The sequence below is a fragment of the Chiloscyllium plagiosum genome, chromosome 1 (assembly GCF_004010195.1).
Source record: "Chiloscyllium plagiosum isolate BGI_BamShark_2017 chromosome 1, ASM401019v2, whole genome shotgun sequence".
NCBI classification, from domain to species: domain Eukaryota; kingdom Metazoa; phylum Chordata; class Chondrichthyes; order Orectolobiformes; family Hemiscylliidae; genus Chiloscyllium; species Chiloscyllium plagiosum.
Window position 1 is genome coordinate 98995009 of NC_057710.1, and position 21180 is coordinate 99016188.

The 21180-nt window shown below is 41.3% G+C and overlaps 1 protein-coding gene across 6 annotated transcripts in view; it reads left to right on the top strand.

Moving 5' to 3' along the window:
• Positions 1–1363: 1363 nt before the first annotated feature.
• LOC122551387 (RELT-like protein 1) overlaps positions 1364–21180 on the top strand; it is a 77596-nt gene continuing 57779 nt past the window's right edge. For 4 of the 6 annotated variants that reach the window (XR_006312094.1, XR_006312095.1, XM_043693199.1 and 1 more), the window contains exon 1: positions 1743–1857. Coding sequence is in view for 3 of the 6 variants with exons in the window: in XM_043693199.1 (XP_043549134.1) it covers positions 1785–1857 (73 nt within the window). In the remaining 3 variants the exon portion in view is untranslated. Of the gene's footprint in view, positions 1480–1741; positions 1858–21180 lie in introns of those variants that run through there. The other 2 variants (XM_043693229.1, XR_006312096.1) reach the window with 2 other exon arrangements.

A 21180-nucleotide genomic window follows, 5' to 3' on the forward strand; every position in this document is an offset into this window, starting at 1 on the left:
ACACCTACAACATGATGTTCCAACTCCTGCACTTTGTGCTCTGACCAATAAAGGTAAGAATGCCAAACATCTTCTTTAACACCCTGTCTATCTGTCACAACAATTTTGTGTGATTGTGAGTCAGTCAGTCTACAACTTCTAATACAGTTGAATGTACTAACCTCGTCCAAAATCTTTCCACTTTTAATTTTGCTGGTGGCTCTGCACTCACCTGGTTCAATGCTTATCCATCCAGTTGGAGCTAGATTATCAACTACAATGGCTTTTCTTCCTGTTCCTGCACAATTACCTGTGGTGCCTAATTTTTTCCTCTTATTTCTCATTTACATCTTCCTCCTGATAATGTTATCTGTCAACATAACATCAGTTTTCATATGAATGTTGATGACACCTAGCTCTACCACATCTAAGTAGAAACCTCAATAGCTGTTTTTTACATAATATCTCTAAGTAATTAAATATCCCAAGCTACCTCACAGGAGCTTTATAAAGTAAAATATGACAAAAACGAAATAAACTTAATCTAACTAAATATTATGAAGACTCTAGTTTTGCCACAAACTGTTTCTGAAATGCTGACTCCATTCCTCCGCCTGATAGCTGTCTCCATCTGCGGTTCATACTGTTTGGAATCTTGCGATCAATTTGTGCCCACAATTAACTAGATATTCTTGCCATCAGTAAAATTATGTAGTTCCACCTCTGTGACATTGCCCAATGTGCCCTTGTCTCAATTCACCTGCTGCAGCAATTCTCAATCATGTCTTCGTTAACTTCACAGTCCAGACTTGATTATTCCAACTAGACGTCCGCATTTTACCTTCCTTAAACTTGAAATCATCCAAACTCTTGTGTACTGAGTCCTAACTTACAGAAAGCCTTGTTCCCCAGTCATCCTGTATACGTCCTGACCTCCCTTTGATTGCACGTTTCGATTTTAAAATTCTCACCACCGTTTTCGAAATCTTATATTGCATCATCCATCCTATGTCTACAATTCCCTGTCGTCCTACAACCCTCCGGGAGAGATACATTAACTCCTCCAATTCTAATTTCTTAGGCATGCCCCAATGTACAGTTGTGCCATCGGTTGGGTGGGCTTGACTTCAGCTGCCAGGTACCTAAACCCTGGAATTCCCGCCCGAAATCATTCTCCCTCCAGTAAAGGTGCTCTTTTTAAAAGCTAGCCCATCTGGATACCTGACCTGGTGTTGCTTTTATGCGGTTCAGTCGTGTTGAATCTTGTCCGATGAGGCTCCTGTTGAGTGTCCGGGAAACCTTTTCAGCAACCTGCTGATGTTATAAAGAGGAGACGCTGCTGGGTTGCAGGAGGAGTCGGGAGATTGTAAACCCCGCCTCTGGTGGATCCTCACTTTCCGGCTGCTCTTCCTGGGAGGGAGGCGCGAGCGGGATCCGTTGGAGTTTGTAAAGAGAGGAGCGCGTGCCGTGCGGCTGTTGTCCGGGTGCGCGTGGAGATGGGTGAGTAGTGGGGGAAGAGGGAAAGGGAGGCCGTGGTCACTGTTTCCGGGAAGCTGCAGGGGATCGGGCCGGTAGTGCCCCCAACCCCGGTCGGTTTGCTGCTCCCCTTTAAATGGATTACCGTCAGAAATGGGATGGTGCTCGCGGATCCGGACGGGAAGGGAGTGGGGAATGTCCCTGGCGTGACTTCTGCTCACCCGGGTTTAACGCGGCGGCGGCGGCGGCGAACCCGGAGTGTGGCCCTTTAACTGCGTGGGAAGGGAGAGGACGCCTCTCACTTTCTGATCAACACCAACGTTTGCCAAATGGTTATCTTGCAGTTTGCTGCAGCGTTTGTTATTACTCCGGACTTTTTCATCCAGCATCCGCAAAGTAAAAGTACAGTATTTTATGAATTCTTAACTCAGTTTGTGATCACGTTTCTGGTTTGGAACAAAAACAGAAATTACTGGAGAAACTCAGCAAGTTTGGCACCAAACGTAGGGAGAGAAACAGACCTGCAGAACTAAACCCGAAATGTAGGGGATGAAAACAGCAATGTTCTTTTTATCCTATTAGCAGAGTTTTACAGGTCTGGATATAAATTTGTCGGAAAATTAGTGTATAACTTTTATGTAACCTGGGTAGGCTGGGATTTAAGGGAGCAGTAGGGAACAAACTAGAAGTTTCTAAAGTAAATGTTTCTTATCGTGCTAGAAGGGCCAAAATCACAAGTTTTAGGTTTTTATGTTTTGCAAGGTTCCACAGGTTGATAAAGTGAAATGTCTGTCATATACCTTTGGTTTATTTCCAAAGGTTTGATGCATTAGGTCTAAATCTTTGCTTTTATTGCTCATGATTATATTTAATAGTTTGAAAATGTATTAGTTGTGCAGTCCAGGTAATGACAGTTGAAAATAAAAGTTGCAGTTTGTAATCTCAGGTCCAGCTGTGTGCTTTGAGGGAATATTTAGCTGTTTAACAATTAATGATCCGTAATGATCTGTTTTACTGAGGGATGCCAGTAGTGTCAGCTGCTGAGTAATCGTTGAGGAGGAGACACAATAGAGATGTTCATATTGATTTTCTGCTTGGAGAGATTAAAAAGCTAGTCAGGTTCTATGGTTGTGATAAATTAGTCATTGCCCATTGCTTGGGACTGCACATTTATGGATATCTGATAATGGCATTTTATCAGGTTTGGCTGTAATGATGCTTATCTATACAATCAGATGACGCACTGCCAACTTTTATACTTCTGTGAAGATTTAATGTCTGTACTATGAATCTGTAAATTTGAAAATGGACTTCAGTCGTGACAAAATAAATAAATAACTGAATCAAGATTTTTGCTGTTCATTCAGTGCATGTAATTTAACCTGATTTTATTTTTGTACACAATTCAGTGCATAATAATGTGCATAACTGCAAACCAAAGGAGTTTTAGTTGTATTGCTTTTTCTACAGTTGACTTGCCAGTTTAATTGAGATTGTGTTCTGTAATTTAAAATATAAATTGATCTGACCGAATCAGCAATAAGTATATAACAGTCAGATGTCTGTCATTTTCCTTATGTGACAACACTTAGTTCACGTTGAAAGCTCTGGTTGCATAACGTAGAATCACAATTACAGTTATAGGTTAAACAGCTTAAAATGATTCCTATGGGAAGCCAAATTATACTATATTAAAGCTGGGTTCCTTTGGATGTTTCTGTCCAGAAACAAAATACTGTATATGTATAATACTGTTATTCTTATTGAAATAACTTGCAAAGCAATGAATATAAAAGAGATACGATATTTTAAAAAATACTTTTACTGTTCAGTCAGAGTCATGGAGATGTACAGTGTGAAAACAGGCCCTTCGATCCAATTCCATGCCGACCAGATATCCCAACCCAATCTGGTCCCATCTGCCAGCACCTGGCTCATATCCCTCCGAACCCCAACAAGGTCACCCCTCAGCTTCCGACAGTCCAGGGAAAACAGCTCTAGCCTATTCAACCTCTCCCGATAGCTCAAATCCTCCAAACCTGGCAGCATCCTTGTAGATGTTTTCTGAACCCTTTCAAGTTTCACAACATCTTTCCGATAGGAAGGAGACCAGAATTAAATGCAATATTCCAACAGTGGCCTAACCAATGTCCTGTACAGTCATAACATGACCTCCCAACTCCTGTACTCAATACTCTGACTAATAAAGGAAAGCACTGTGCCACCGTGCTGTGTGGGCGGCACGGTGGCACAGTGATTAGCACTGTTGCCTCACAGCGCCTGAGACCCGGGTTCAATTCCCGCCTCAGGCGACTGACTGTGTGGAGTTTGCACGTTCTCCCCGTGTTTGCGTGGGTTTCCTCCGGGTGCTCTGGTTTCCTCCCACAATCCAAAGATGTGCAGGTCAGGTGAATTGGCCATACTAAATTGGCCGTAGTGTTAGGTAAGGGGTAAATGTTGGGGTTTGGGTGGGTTCGCTTCGGCGGGTCAGTGTGGACTTGTTGGGCCGAAGGGCCTGTTTCCACACTGTAATGTAATCTAATAATCTAAATCTAATACCAAACGCCGCCTTCATTATCCTATCTGCCTGTGACCCTGTTTTCAAGCAGCTATGAATCTGCACTCCAAGGTTTCTTCAGCAACACTCGCCAGGACCTTATCCTGAAGTGTATACGTCCTGCTAAGATTTGCTTTCCCAAAATGCAGCACCTTCCATGTATCTAAATTGAACTCTATCTGCCACTTCTCAGCCCATTAGCCCATCTGATCAAGATCCCATTGTAATTGGAGATAACCTTCTTCGCTGTCCACTACACCTCCAATTTTGGTGTCATCAGCAAACTTACTAACTTACATCTCTTATGCCTCATATTCAAATTATTTACATAAATGATGAAAAGTAGTGGACCCAGCACCGATCCTTGTGGCACTGCACTGGTCACAGGCCTCCAGTCTGAAATGCAACCTTCCACCACCACTGTTTGTCTTCTACCTTTGAGCCAGTTCTGTATTCAAATGGCGAGTTCTCCCTGTATTCCATGAGATCTAACCTTGCTCGCCAGTCTCCCATGGGGAACCTTGTCGAATGCCGTATTGAAGTCCATATAAGTCACATCTACCACCCTGCCTTTTATCAATCCTCTTTGTTACTTCTTCAAAAAACTCAATCAAGTTTGTGAGACATGATTTCCCACACACAAAGCCATGTTGACTATCCCGAATCAGTCCTTGCTTTTCCAAATACATGTACATCCTGTCCCTCAGGATTCACTCCAACAACTTGCCCACCACTGAGGTCAGGCTCACTGGTCTATAGTTCTCTGGCTTGTCCTTACCACCCTTCTTAAACAGTGGTACCACATTAGCCAACCTCTAGTCTTCCGGCACCTCACCTGTGATTATCGATGATACAAATACCTCAGTAAGAGGCGCAGCAATCACTTCACTGGCTTCTCACAGAGTTCTAGGGTACGCCTGATCAGGTCCGGGAGGTTTATCCACTTTCATTTGTTTCAAGACATCCAGCACTTCCTCCTCTGTAGTATGGACATTTTCCAAGATGTCATCATCTATTTCCAACATTCTATATCGTCCATGTCCTTTCCCACAGTAAATACTGATGCAAAATACTTACTTAGTATCTGCCCTATCTCCTGCAGCTCCACACAAAATTCGCCTTGCTGAATTCTGGTGGACCCTGTTCTCTCCCTAGTTACCCTTTTGTCTTTAATGTATTTGTTAAAAACCTTTTGGATTTTCCTGAACTCTTATTTGCCAAAGTTATGTCATGTTCCCTTTTTGCCCTCCTAATTTTTCTCTCGAGTATACTCCTGCTGCCTTTATGCTCTTCTTAAGGATTCACTCGATCTCTCCTGTCTATTCCCGACATATGCTTTCTTCGTTTTCTTAACCAAACCCTCAATTTCTTTAGTCATCCAGCATTCCCTATACGTACCAGCCTTTCCTTTCAACCGAACAGGAATATACTTTCTCTGGACTCTTGTTCTCTCATTTCTGAAGGCTTCCCATTTTCCAGCCATTCCTTTACCTGCGAACATCTGCGCTCAATCAGCTTTCGAAAGTTCTTGCCTAATACCGTCAAAATTGGCCTTCCTGCAATTTAGAACTTCAACTTTTAGATCTGGTCTATCCTTTTCCATCACTATTTTAAAACTAATAGAACTATGGTCGCTGGCCCCAAAGTGTTCCCCCACTGACACCACAGTCACCTGCCCTGCCTTATTTCCCAAGAGTAGGTCAGGTTTGGCAACTTCTCTAGTCGGTACATCCACATACTGAATCAGAAAATTTTCTTGTATGCACTTAACAAATTCTTCTCCATCTAAACCCTTAACAGTATGGCAGTCCCAGTCTATGTTTGAAATGTTAAAATCCCCTACCATAACCACTCTATTATTGGTACAGATAGCTGAGATCTCCTGACAAGTTTGTTTCTCAATTTCCCTCTGACTGTTAGGGGGTCTATAATACAATCCCAATAAGGTAATCATCTCTTTCTTATTTCTCCGTTCCACCCAAATAGCTTCCCTGGATGTATTTTCAGGAATGTCCTCCCTGCTATCCCTTATCAAAAACGCCACTCCCCCTCCTCTCTTGCTTTCCTTCCTGTCCTTCCTGTAGCATTTGTATCCTGGAACATTAAGCTGCCAGTCCTGTCCATCCCTGAGGAGAAAGTGAGGTCTGCAGATGCTGGAGATCAAAGTTGAAACTTTATTGCTGGAACAGCACAGCAGGCCAGGCAGCACCCAGGGAACAGGAGATTCGACGTTGCGGGCACAGGCCCTTCATCCTGAAGACGGGCCTGCGGCCGAAACTTCGAATCTCCTGATATTCCTGAAGAAGGGCCTGTGCCCGAAACGTCGAATCTCCTGTTCCCTGGATGCTGCCTGACCTGCTGTGCTGTTCCAGCAGTAGGCGGCCTGTCTCCCCGATATAGAGGAGGCCACACCGGCTGCAGCGGATGCAGTAGATGATGTGGGTGGAGGTGCAGGTGAATCTGTGGCGGATATGGAAGTTTCCTTTGGGGCCTTGGAGAGAAGTGAGGGGCCACGTTTCTGTAATTGCTATGATATCCCAGTCCCACGTTCCTAACCATGCCTCGAGTTCATCTGCCTTCCCTGTTAGATCTCTTGCATTGAAATAAATGCAGTTTAAATGATCAATCCTACCTTGTTCTCTGCTTTGTCTCTGCCTGCCCTGACTGTTTGACTCGCCTTTGTTCTCAACTGTACCAGTCTCTGATTGAAATCTTTCCTCACTATCTCCCTGAGCCCCACCCGAATTGCACCAATTTAGGTGCAATCCGTTCTTCTTGTACAGGTCACTTATACCCCAAAACAGCTTCCAATGATCCAAAAATGTGAATCCTTCTCCTATACACCAGCTCCTCAACCATGCATTCATCTGATCTATCCTCCTATTCATGCCCTCACTAGCTCGTAGCACCGGGAGTAATCCAGATATTACTATTCTCGAGGACCTCCTTTTTAAATTCCTGTCTAACTCTCTCTAATCTACGTTCAGAATCTCATCCTTTTCCCTTCCTATGTCGTTAGTTCCAATGTGTACAATGACCTGCTGGCCCCTCTTTCCCCCTTTGGAACATTCTGCACCTTCTCTGAGACATCCTTGACCCTGGCACCAGGGAAGCAACACACCATTCTGATTTTTTTGCTGCTGGCCACAGAAACGTCTGCCTGTACCTTGGACTAGAGAGTCTGCTAACGCAATCAATTGCTTGGAACCCGACGTCCCTCTCATTACATTAGAGCCAGCCTCAATATCAGAAACTTGGCTGTTCATGATACATTCCCCTGAGAATCCGTCACCCCCTACATTTTCCAAAACAGTATACTTGTTTGAAATGGGGCTAGCCACAGAAGACCCCTGCACTACCTACTTACCTACCTTTCTTACCTTTGGTGGAGTTAACCCATCTATATGGTAAAAACAATGACTGCAGATGCTGGAAACCAGATTCTGGATTAGTGGTGCTGGAAGAGCACAGCAGTTCAGGCAGCATCCAAGGAGCTTCGAAATTGACGTTTCGGGCAAAAGCCCTTCATCAGGAATAAAGGCAGTGAGCCTGGAGCGTGGAGAGATAAGCTAGAGGAGGGTGGGGGTGGGGAGAAAGTATCATATATGACTGTGTATCTGAGTCTTTTTTTTCCCCCTTCCTATAATTGCTATCCATTACATCCCCTTGCTCTTGTAAATTCCTCATTACCCCTGTCTGTATCTCCAACCGATGCATTCAATCTGATAGGATTCGCAACCGTCAGCATTTATTGCAGGTATAATCTTCATTACTCTGTAAACTCTCCCTAATCTCCCACATCCGACAAGAAGAGCATATCACTCTACTAAGGGCCATTTTTGCTTCTTTCAGTCTACAGATCCAGAACATAACACTGTCCTATTCCTCTACAAAACACTGCTCCAGTTTAAATTAATACTGATGGCTTATACAGTAGTGCCTCGACATACGAATTACCCCGTTCACGAACAAATCGGTTTACGAACAGGATTGTAAGTAAAATTTTGCTTCAACGTACGAACGAAATTCAAGGTATGAGCGAAGGTACGAACGCAAAAAGCCCGTGTGCGACCACGTGGTTTCATTGTTCTGCTTTGCTGCGTGCTTGTTGAACGCAAAAGCTCTCTGGCCCCGCGTGATCTCATTCAGTTCATCTTTGGCGTGTGCGCTGTGAACAGCGTTCATTGCTATGTCCAAGCATTCTTACGTTATCCGAACAATGGGAAAAATTGATTCAGTTCGCGAACCGGGTCCCGGAACAGATTGAGCTCATAAGTTGAGGCGCTACTGTATTTTAAGTTTAATCAAGAGACATATCTCAAAAAACATATAATCAAGAAAAAAACCACTCTACTCACTACTGCAGACTTATTTTAAGGCCATGCTTAAAATCCACTTATCTGTTTCTGTGCTGTGACCGCTCCCAGACTGGTTCCTCCAAGGTCAGTTGTGAAGTTGAGTGTTTTTTAATTTTCCCAGATGTACTTCGATGTCCAGCGATACATGAGTCCTGTTAAGTTCACTGGTTTCTATCTAATGGCAAGAGTTTGTGCAAAGAGCAATTGGACTCCCAGACTGACTTGGACCCTACTTTTATTACTAGATGGAGCCCAAAGTATCAATGTGAGTTTGGGAGGGGAGCTGATAAACATGAAGACATTAAGGTCTAGCATAAGAATAGCGGATGAGAAGCAAGACCATGGTTGGAAGGGAAAGCAAGACTAAGGTGAGACATAGCCAGGAATCAAAGCTGGGTGAGAAGCTAAAATCCATGCCCGATGCAAGGGTGGGATTGTGGTAACTTTAAGTGAGGTCTTGGTGTAAATGCCTAGTCTCAGGCAAGTAAAACTGTCATGTCATGTATTTGAATGTTCATTGTGCAATGATATTATGACTTTAAGACGTATTTTGTCATAGGTTTTATTTTAATGAAGAAAGGTTGAGATCAGCGGTACTGAGAAGTCTGCTTCAAAGCTCATAAAGTAATCAGTTTGTGAGGCCTTGGTGTTTGTTTTCTAAGGTTTGGACAATAGAAACAGCCTGATTGGGTGGGGTCCAGCTACCCTAGACCTAGGATTTTTAGCTTTAGTTTTTCAGTAGTAGCTACTGGAATCTTGAACCTGCAGTACATTATTCCCCACTACTGAGTTTTCTCAATGTTTTTCCGCCTGGACTGGAGACTTGAATGTAAGATAATTTATTTTTCTGAACTTGTTTTTGCTAAGTGTATGTTTATGGGATGTTAGCATATTGGAACAATTATTGTTTAGTAGTTAAATAATCTATTACTTTGTTCAGTTTTCCAAAAAAGTAGTTGATCCAATTTTTTTCTTTTGTTATATTTTAGCTATAGTGTATGAATAAAGTGTATTTTGCTTCAAATCTGATAGCTTGACCAATTAATTGCATTTGGAATGCAACACCTTACACACCTTTAAAATAAGAAAAAATAGGGTTTAGACTATCTTAATATATTTTTGGGTGTTTGGTCTGGTCCATAACAACTGATTTTTCTACTGCAGTGGTACACGTTTAAAAAAATGCAAGGTGTATTTTATCACCCTACGAACTTAAAAACATGTTTTTGCTTTCCTTCCTGGGAAAGGGGAACTGAGTTGAATGCCCCCAAACCCTGTAATTGTACAAGGAATTGTGAGGATTGCAGTATTCCCCCAGAATATTTTCACATTTCACAACATCAATGCAAGATTGTTAAGTGCACAATTTAAAACTTGATCTCAAAATCAATAGTCTGGCTAAACTGGTATTTTTATTACTGAAATTGTAGCCAAGCACGAGGTATCTTTTGAAAGCAGGGAAATTTGGGAGAGAGTGGGTGCAGGTTAGGAATATAGTTGGATAAGAAATGTACTTAGTAATTGCTTGTGCAATGCATTGTCTTTTTATAGTATTGAAATATTGAGATTGCTGTGTTAATCATTCAGACACAATGCATTTGATTGTTTACGCCTATTTGTGTGCAAGATGAAATGTAAGTACTTTCTTTTGCACTTTAGTATGTGTCTTCTAACAACTTTAGGGTGTTTAAAATTGCTTTGCATGTGATACATGTTTAAATCAGGTGTAAGCAGTCAGAGGATTCCACCTTGTTTGCAGAAGGTGGTATCAATTTATTTACCTGAGCTGACTATTTCGTGGTGTTGTGACTGATAAAAGAACTGTCACAACCATGCAAGGATAGCTGAGGGGGATAAGTTGCTGAAACATTAAATTAAGGTCTGTATTTATGTAATAGTAATTAATGTTTTTTGCTTTATACAAAATGTGTTTCACAATATATGGCTTCCAGGGGATGATTTTAGCTTTGTGCTGATTTAACGAGAACCATAGAATTTAAGAACTTTCTTGGTCAAGCTGTACCCTGCCTATTGGTGTCTACGCAATTCAAGTACTGCATAGTTGCTAGTAATTATTCCATTAAAGCCAGATTCATGATTTCAAAACTATATTAAAGACAATTGAGAGGGCACAGCATTTTAGACTTCATTTAATGTGTACTTGTCTAACATGGTAAGGTCCTAGGGAGTGTTGCTGAACAAAGAGACCTTGGAGTGCAGGTTCATAGCTCCTTGAAAGTGGAGTCGCAGGTAGATAGGATAGTGAAGAAGGCGTTTGATATGCTTTCCTTTATTAGTCAGAGTATTGAGTACAGGAGTTGGGAGGTCATGTTGCAGCTGTACAGGACATTGGTTAGGCCACTGTTGGAATATTGCATTTAATTCTGGTCTCCTTCCTATCGGAAAGATGTTGTGAAACTTGAAAGGGTTCAGAAAAGATTTACAAGGATGTTGCCAGGGTTGGGGGATTTGAGCTGTAGGGAGTGGCTGAACAGGCTGGGGCTGTTTCCCCTGGAGTACCGGAGGTTGAGGGGTGACCTTATAGATGTTTACAAATTATGAGGGGCATGGATAGGATAAATAGACAAAGTCTTTTCCTTGGGGTTGGGGAATCCAGAACTAGAGGGCATAGGTTTAGGGTGAGAGGGGAAAGACATAAAAGAGACCTAAGGGGCAACCTTTTCACATAGAGAGTGGTACGTGTATGGAATGAGCTGCCAGAGGATGTGGTGGAGGCTGGTGCAATTGCAACATTGAAGAGGCATTTGGATGGGTATATGAATAGGAAGGGTTTGGAGGGATATGGGCCGGGTACTGGCAGGTGGGACTAGATTGGGTTGGGATATCTGGTCGGCGTGGACAGATTGGACTGAAGGACCTGTTTCCATGCTGTACATCTCTATGACTCTTTTGAACTTTTGCCTTAAATTTAATTGTGGTTAGAACAACGGTTACAAGGTGGGCTGTAATTGAAGAAAACTCAGTGCGCTGTTATTCATCACTAGGGTCATGCACTGGAAATCAGACTAATCACAAAAATTAAAGTTTCGAAAAGCATACAGAATTCCTCCAGTTTACCTTTCTTTCAGATCCATAAAATTCTGACCCCTTTAGACCCCCCCAAATCCTTTACTCATATATATGGACATAAAATCTTTTTCTTTTTGTTGAGTATGTCTATGGATGGAGTGAAAGACTGGGCAGGCAGTTTAATGGTTCTTGTTCATTGGGTTTGCTGTACTTATCCTTTTAGCTTGTCAAGACATGCGGCTGAATGATCTTTCTCCTCTAGCCATTTGCTTGAAGGAGATAGTTCGTGGCTGGTTCACACTTGTACAATCTCTGGTTTACTGGTTAAAAGCCACAGCTTGCATAGCAGCTTGCTTTGGATGTTTTTAACTGCAGAGGAGAGTAAGTTTTTTGGAGGTCTGATGACATCTCTCTACTTGTTTACAGCCATAGCCTAGTCAACTACCCCACAATCACATGCTTATTGCAGGGCTGAAAGCCTTTGTTGTCAATACAGTAATTGGTCACTTGTCCACAGACTAATCAGCTACTTGTTGCTGGCCAAAGCTGCATTCATGTACGCCCTTTGGTTTCAACTCACCTGTGATCTAGATCTCCACTACTGATTGAACAAGAAGTTGTGTAAACAATGAATGTCAGCTTACTTGATTGTATAAAGTGCGGTGTGACAGTGTTTCATAAGTGTCTTTTTCCTATTTCAGTCCATGATCAAAAATACAGAAAAATGAAATAGCACAGTCTTTATAGGCACTTTATTGTCTGCTTTAATGCTTAAGTTTCTGGTCAAAATGGTTAGTATTTGTAATTATGTTGCTGAATGTTTACGTAACAGACCAAATGCACAGTTAGAAGCTAAAACAGAGCCAGGATGGAGGATTTTAAGTCAAGATACTAATTATTTTCATGAGCTTCCATTTTCTGTCTGTTGCTTACTTAAGCTTCATGCTTTAATTATAGTTGGTAAATTGTTAACATTGTATAACTAGCAATTTATCAAACTGCTCAATGGAAATAAAAACAAAGTTATGTGAATCACAAATCCATTCCCTTTTTTAAAATTAATTTCCGGGATGAGGGTATTGTTGGGCAAGCCAGCATTTGTTGCCTATTGCTAATTGTCCAAAGGATTTTTTCCAACGGTCGACAGTGGATTCACGGTCATCAGTAAACTCTTCCAGATTTAACTGAGTTCACATGATACCATCTGCTGTAGTGGGGTTCGAACCTGGGTCCCTAGACCATTACCTGGGTCTCTGGATTAACAGTTCAGCAATAATACCACGAGACCATTGCCTCCCTGTCTTTTGAAGGGAAATGGTTATGACATGTTTGTATTTTTAGCTTCAAGATCTCAAGGCATGATTATCGGTCTTTTCTCATTGCACACCTCTTCTTTCACCAGTTTCCTCATTTCCCCTCCCCCCAGCCTGTCTCAGTCAAATCCATCAAATTCAGCACCGCCTTCCTAACCTGCAATCTTCTTCCCGACCTCTCCGCCCCCACCCCAGTCTGACCTATCACCCTCACCTTGACCTCTTTCCACCTATCACATTTCCGACGCCCCTCCCCCAAGTCCCTCCTCCCTATCTTTTATCTTAGCCTGCTGGACCAACTTTCCTCATTCCTGAAGAAGGGCTAATGCCCGAAACGTCGATTCTCCTGTTCCCTAGATGCTGCCTGACCTGCTGCGCTTTTCCAGCAACACATTTCCATCTCTGATCTCCAGCATCTGCAGACCTCACTTTCTCTTCATCGCTAGCATCAGTTCATCTAATGACAACTGTAAAGTGAGGTGCTATCAACTCGATCCATGCTAGAATTGGGTTAATTGAGAGAATATGGGTTCGTTATGTTAGTAAGTTTATCTGAAAAGGGTATGTAAACAACCACCCATGACCATCAGCTGCTTGTATGTTCAGTTTTATGGTAAAACACTTCAAACTCCCCCTCCCACTCTGCCAAAGACATGCAAATCCTGTGCCTTCTCCACTGCAAAATCTTAGCCACCTGACAACTGGAAGAAGAACACCTCATCTTCCGCCTTGGGACCCTCCAACCATATGGATTCAATGTCGATTTTCACCAGTTTCCTCACCTCCCCTCCCTCTCGACCTTATCCCAGATCCAACCCTCCAACTCGGCACTGCCCTCTTGAACTGTTCTACCTGTCCATCTTCCTTCCTACCTATCTGCTCCACCCTCCACTCAGACCTATGACCTTCATCCACCTATTGCATTTCCTAGCTATTCCCTCCCACCCTCAGCCCCACCCCACTCCCATTTATAAGCCACCCCCCTAGAGCAACCCCCCAATTCTTGATGAAGAGCTTATGCTCGAAATGTCGACTCTCTTGCTCTTTGGATGCTGCCTGACTGGCTGTGCTTTTCCAGCACCACACGTTTTGACTCTGATCTCCAACATCTGCAGTCCTCACTGTCTCCTGGTAAAACATTGGTCTGTGAAAATCTGATTTTTGTTTTCAATTGTCGTTTCGTTGATTATTTGTAATGTCTTCTAATTGTGGTCTTGTGCAAATTAGGCATCCCTACATGAATGCTTCACATGCCTTAGCACCTTCTGTGCTATCCTGTAGTATTCTGGTTTGGGAGCTATACTTTAAAAGATTACTGTCTAAAACTCATTAACTGCTCAACAGCCCCAAACCATTAGATTTTTCTTTATTTTGTGCTTTTGAGGCAGTCCTTTGGGATTAAAGGTGATTTGATGTCACCTTGGTTTGGTGAGTTCTGAGTTGTTTGATAACTCTAATTTGTAATCTCCAGACTCTGCTTTCCGTGTCACATTGTGTTTGAAGGATCAGTTAGGTACTTTGTTTCGATGTATGTGCACTTACTTCAACAGTTTACTTCACTTCTATACATTCTTGACAAAGCCCTTCATTGTATTTGGTGCACTTCCTGAATGAGCTTTATCCATTTTGGTTGGTCGTAAGCCAGAGACTGGTGTGTAAATTTGAAGTTTATCCCACTTCTTGTAAAATTTGAAATCTCAAATGTAAACAGATTTTGGAGGAATGAACAGCCTGTTTTTGTTATTTTGATATGCAGATCACCAAATAAGAACATTAGATGCCTGAGTAAATTTAAGGAGGAGTTAGACAGATTTTTAATTGGTAATGGGTTGAAGGGAGAAAAGGCAAGAACGTGGAGGTGACGAGTATATCAACCATGATTGAATGGCAGAGCAGACTCGATGGGCCAAATGGCCTAATTCTACTCCTCTGTCTTTTGAACAGGAAGAGGCCATTATTGCTCATTTAAATCACCTTTAACATTCATCCAACTTATTTAAGTTTCTTACAAAATAAAGTTGATGTCGTCATACAATGTATTGTGATTTAATTAAATTAATACATCCTGAAAGTGTTCCTTCAAAATACAGGTAGTATGCATTTGAAGTTGTGATTGCAAAGATGATTTAGCAAGGATGATACCAGAAATGCATGGGTGCATGTATCAGAAATGGATTGATAGGTTTGGGTTCTTTCTTCTCTTGGGTGTGAGTGTGTGTGTTGTGCAGTGGAACAAATGGCTGCAAGGTGACCTTCAAACTTATGGAAGGTTCGATAGAGTCAACACAGAATGATTCCTCTTGTGTGGGAGAGCATAATTAGAGGTCATTGTCATTAGATAATTACCACCAAAATGTCGAATAGTGAATTCAGGAGAAATTTATTTGCCTAATGGTTGCGAGGGTATCAAACCCACCACGACTGAGAAGGAAATAATGTATTCAATGGGAAAATACACAGATAGTCATGAAGATTTAAATAAAAAACTATGGGAGGAGGCTCAAGTGGAGCATGGACTAGTTATAACAAGTGGGCTGTTTCTGTGCCATACTTGCTGTATAATCCTAAACACGTGGGCAGCACGATGGCACAGTGGTTAGCACTGTTGCCTCACAGCGCCAGATACCCGGGTTCAATTCCAGCCTCAGGCGACTCTTTGTGGAGTTTGCACATTCTCCCCGTGTCTGCGTGGGTTTCTTCTGGGTGCTCCGGTTTCCTCCCACAGTCCAAAAATATGCAGGTTAGGTGAATTGGCCATGCTAAATTGTACGTAGTGTTAAGTGAAGGGGTAAATGTAGGGGAATGGGTCTGGGTGGGTTGCACTTTGGCGGGTCGGTGTGGACTTGTTGGACCTGTTTCCACGCTGTAAGTAATCTAATCAATCTAATCACTTAGATTCAAGTGGTGCATATGTAGCTATGCAGTGATTTCAATGCATGAAGCACAACAGTATGATTTAGCCATCTCAAGATATTTTTTGATGACTTGATCTGTCTGTGCACTGTGATATTTTGTGCCTTGTAACATTAAGTTTGCTATTGTTGCATGTAACTGCTGTGGTCTCTTCCCATTACTACTTACCAGTGATTGTAATGGAGAGAAAAAAGAATGAAAAGCAAGTCAAGTGTCATGACTCTACATCATCTATATTGAACTATTAATCATGACTACAGGGCAGACAGCTAAAATGGCTGAGAATGTGAATTCTGAGCAATGTGATTCAATGACCATCTGGAAGGAGAGTGTGAATTATCCTCTGCCTCCAGAGGGACCGAGGAATGTAACACCTGATTGGGGAAAAAAAAAGCTTCAATGAAAGGGCTTCAGAAGGAAGAAATGCACTGCACTGCAAAGCGAATTATAATATCCGGTGAATATCTGCTTGGAACACACAGGGTGAAAAGGAGAGAGACAGGTTGGATTTTCTCCTTTTTTAAAGAATGCTTAAGAACAATTTAAAAGCCAGTTCAGCTTCTGTCTGTGTGCTAGTGGGTGAAGGTGTGTGCTCGTGGGTCACAGCTGAGAAACCCCATGTTCTACTTGAGAAAAGAAAGTCACACTCTTTTTTTTCTGGAAACTAGGAAGCAAACAGAGCTGCAGTTGAACAGGACAAAGACCCAAAGCCAATCATCTTGAAATCAATAGTTACTGACCAAAATCAGTGCAACCGCGATCACCCAAGAAACCAATCACAGCATCCCATTATGTGCATTTTACTGAATCCATCTAGTTTTTTTTTTAGCTTTTGTCTTCCTTTTTAACTCACCTTTTGTTTCTAATCTGTGTATGTGTGTTTTATTATTATTTCTTCTCACATTTAGTAACTAATAAACTCACTTGTTAACTGAAGCCTGGTTAAAACGTAAACTTGGTCTGGGAGAAAGGATCCATAAAGGAAGGGATACTTTTAAAAAGTAAATGTGTTAGGACCAGTCAGTTCATTCTGTCTCCTGGGACCTTAGCAATGTTGAATATTGTGCCTGGAATTGTAATAAGTTGGGGAACCTTGCTTGGGGGGGTGGGTGGTATGCTAGTTGCAACACAAGCTTCCTATAGCCTGATATCAGAGGTTCAAAATGTGCAATGATTAGTAAGAAACTAATCTATTTCCTATTGCTGTGGTACGTTGCATGGGATATAGCATGGATGCTCACCATGTTTTTCTGGCTACTTCAAAATGTGCTAAATATCATCCTATTGGATTATCACATTCAGCTAATAAACACGTTTATGTATAAATTAACTATCCCAAGAAATGAGCCTCCAACTGTTCGCACCCGGTAAGGTTATGACTCGAACAACCAGCCTGTGCTTGCATAACTCCAGAGTCCAACAGTTATTCTGCAATTGGACAACATTTGATGAACATTTCTGAATGTGCAAAAATCCACTTTGGGATTATCAGTCTGGCTTGCAATGAACCACACTTCTGTTTGCACAGGACCCTGTTCTTTGCATGCAGAAATAACATACACGTGCAGTATTGTTTCAACTAGATGAGTGACAGCCTATGTTAATTATTTGTTTCTTAGTGCCATGCTCAGACCAAACTAATCAGTCAATCTTGTTGGCTTAAAATTTAAACAAACCTGTCAGTTAAATGTCAAACAGCATTAATGGGCAAATTCTCCATGGCAACAAAGCAGAAGCCAATTTCCAACCAAATAGCACTTCCTGAATTTCTGGAAATATAGGCAATCCTGAGTTGCAAAGCGTTCTATTCTTAAATATGTTTGCAAGTCTATTTGTATACAAATCTGATCACAATGCTGAACAATATAAAATAGCCATTCGTAAACACAGGAAATGTTCATATGCTAGATCTTTAAAATTGCACCCTGTATGAGATGCATTTGTAAATGTGAGCGTTCATGTGTCAGATGTTTCTAAATTTGGTCCCCTCTGCCTAATCCATGATGATTTTCAGTTTATAGTATATTTTTACTTTAAATTTTTTTTAGTTTTGTAATGGACAAATAGCTTTTCCCTTTGAACAAAACTAGATTTAACTAATAATCACACCAATTGTAACAAAAACTAAATTTAAATTGAAGGTTGGGGAAGATCATAAGCTGAGAAGTTATACAGCAGTGTTTGTGGCCTGAGGATAACTCTGTCATTTTCAATTGCTTAGTGCTTTTACAGTATGGTCATTCTTGTACTCTTGAAAATATGAATTAGCTAATTTGTACAAAGCAAGCACCTACAAAAATCAGTGATGTAGTAATCAGATACTGTGCTTTGTGATGCTATTTGAGGTATAACGGTTGACCATGACATTGGGGTGAATTTCACTTTTGCTTCTTTGAACAGTGCCTATAAATCTCTTATGTTCACCATTTGGGGCCACAGTTTAAGAAGTCACTTGAAATACAATATTTTGGTGTTGCATTCAAGTCAGGTATCTAGAATAAGACTTGAAAGAGCCACCTTATGCATGCGCTGCCATAGTTGCTGAGATTAAGAACCTCATTAAGGGTTATGAATCCAATCAAAGAAATTGAGTGCACTACAGAGAGCTACAAATGAGCCAAAGCTGGAACATTCCTCAAAGAATGAACTACATGCCCTTTCTGAGAAATGTTTATTTTTCTTCATTCACTGTCCTTTTTTCTTTGGTGATACATTCAATATAAAATTTTTTTAAATCATAGTATCGTAGAATGTCTATTATGTGGAAACAAGCCATTTGGCCCAACATGTCCACACTGACCTTCTGCAGAGTAACCCACCCAGACCAATTCCCTTACTACTCTACGTTTATCCCTGACTAAATAAACCTAAACCACACATCCCTGAAGACTGGGCAATTTAGCATGGCCAATTCACCTAACCTGCACATCAGTGGATCGTGGGAGGAAACCAGAGTATCCAGAGGAAACCCATGTAGACATGGAGAGTATGTGCAAACTCCACACACAGTCACCCGAGGCTGGAATCGGACCCGGGTTCCTGGTACTGTGAGGAATTTGTTTCCTGAAATTAAGAGCCAGTGTTGCATATTCAGATCATGCACACTGCAGAAACAAAAGATGCGGGGTGGATCAAAGGCTCAATGACACCAAGTCAATGCTGAAAATCCCATGGAAATTGTACAGCATCTTTTAAGTGTAGTAAATGGCAAATGATTATCTGCAGCCACTAACGACAAAATTCAGAATAACCTATATTCACTGCCATCTCTGGTATCCAATTCTCAATAGTCATAATGTTGACCTTCCCAGGTCCGTTAAAGCTGTGTGGATGTTGCTTAACTGTGTGTTTATAAATTTCTGTTTGTTAATTCACAATTATTCAAAATATTCCAGGGTTTCTGACTAAAACTGTACATTTTGGCCTGGACGTTTGCTGTGTTCGATGTCTCGGGGTCCTTTAAAATGATGAGTGGGTACAGGCTTTCACAACTTCACTCCCGGGCTTTCTGATTTGGGGGAGTGCTTTCTAAAACCATGGGCTTGTTTGTGTCATGAGCTTCACGTAAGTATACACATGGCTTACACTTTGCAATTTTCATGGAATTGGGCTGACTTTTTAAAGACAAAAAACAGAAACTGCTGGAGAAACTCAACAAGTCTGTCAGCTTCTGTGGAGAGAAAGAGAGAGATATTGTGAATCATACATAGTCTGCATGAAGGAATGTTCTGAAACTTCAGTTCAAAATATGCCCCCTCATGTTCCTGCAACGCTGGGTATGCCTCCCAAGAAACCATCCTGACCCCCTGCCACATTATGGTATTTCCATACCCAGTCATTATTGCCTTGCAATTCTTCAGTCCTTGATTGACAGCTCTGACTGTCTGGTCTCTATACATGTTTATTTACTCAAACTTGAGGTTTGAAGTGTTTGCAGTTCCAGCTGCTAAAGCTGTTAAAAGTCTGGATTGTTCACATTTCTATTGCCCACTAGTAGAGTTTTAAAAAATTTATGGAAAGTTTTTAACAATGATCATTTTAAAAAAAAAAACTTTTTCATTTGTTATGATCCCAGTTGATGTTATTACTGAACAAATCAGATCCCAGACTGACACATTAGTTGATAGATCATGTTTTGTTTTGATTTTAATAAAGTGATCTCTCACTGACACACAATGATGTGGATTTTGTTTTAACAATAAAACAGTTTATTTTCAAAAGAAATGAAGATAATATAATCAATTATCTACTTGTAACACAAACATTAATTAAACACACTGTGAAAGTGTGGTCACACAGGTCCTAAACACTTGTTTATAAATTTAATATATAATAATATCTAAACACACTCCTGGTACAGAACTCAAAAGTGCATTTTTTGTGCTACTCAAAAACACCACTCATACAGTAATCACTCAAGGGTCCCTGTCTCTAATAGGTTCAAGTCACTTGTGACTTTAACTAATAGACTGAAACATCTGATTGAACTCTAGGATGAAGTTTATACACCTGAACTTAAACGTATCAAGCTTTAAGTAAGTTCTTCTGATTTTAGTCCATCACTTCAGGTCTGAGACTTAGCACAAACTTTTAACTTCAAGGTAACCTAGTTTCGCAATAGCACCCCTTCTCAGGAGTACTGATTTATACAGCCATATTCATAGGACAACTCAAAACACAAAATAACTCTTTTTATAAAATCTTGCTAAGCCATGGGTGTTTCCCTTAAACCTGTCCTAGCCTTCTAAACTGGTAGTTATTTATCTTGTTCGATCATAATACGATACCAATGTGCTTTTAAAAAATCATTAAATCTAAAGTTAGGCCTCAAATTTTTTACAAAAAACAGGACAACAGTAATGCTTAAACTTGATTATTAACTTCAGACAAACTGAACAGTTCATGTCTCTAATTAATCCAGAACCCACAAACTTAGAGTCCTAGAGATGTACAGCATGGAAACAGATCCTTCAGTCCAACCTGTCCACGCTGACCAGATATCCCAACCCAATCTAGTCCCAACTGCCAGCACCCAGCCCATATCCCTCCAAACTCTTCCTATTCGAACACCCATCCAAATGCCTCTTCAATGTTGCAATTGTACCAGCCTCCACCACATCCTCTGGCAGCTCACTCCATATACGCACCACCCTCTGCATGAAAAAGTTGCCCCTTAGGTCTGGTTTATATCTTTCCCTTCTCACCCTAATCCTATGCCCTCTAGTTCTGCACTCCCGACCCCAAGGGAAAATACTTTGTCTATTTATCCTATCCATGCCCCTCATAATTTTGTAAACCTCTATAAGATCACCCCTCAGCCTCCAATGCTCCAGGGAAAACAACCCCAGCCTGCTCAGCCTGTCCGTATAGCTCAAATCCTCCAACCCTGGCAACATCCTTGCAAATCATTTGTGAACCCTCTCAAGTTTCACAACATCTTTCTGATAGAAAGGAGACCAGAATTGCACGCAATATTCCAACAGTGGCCTAACCAATGTCCTGTACAGCCGCAACATGACCTCCCAACTCCTGTACTCAATACTCTGACCAATAA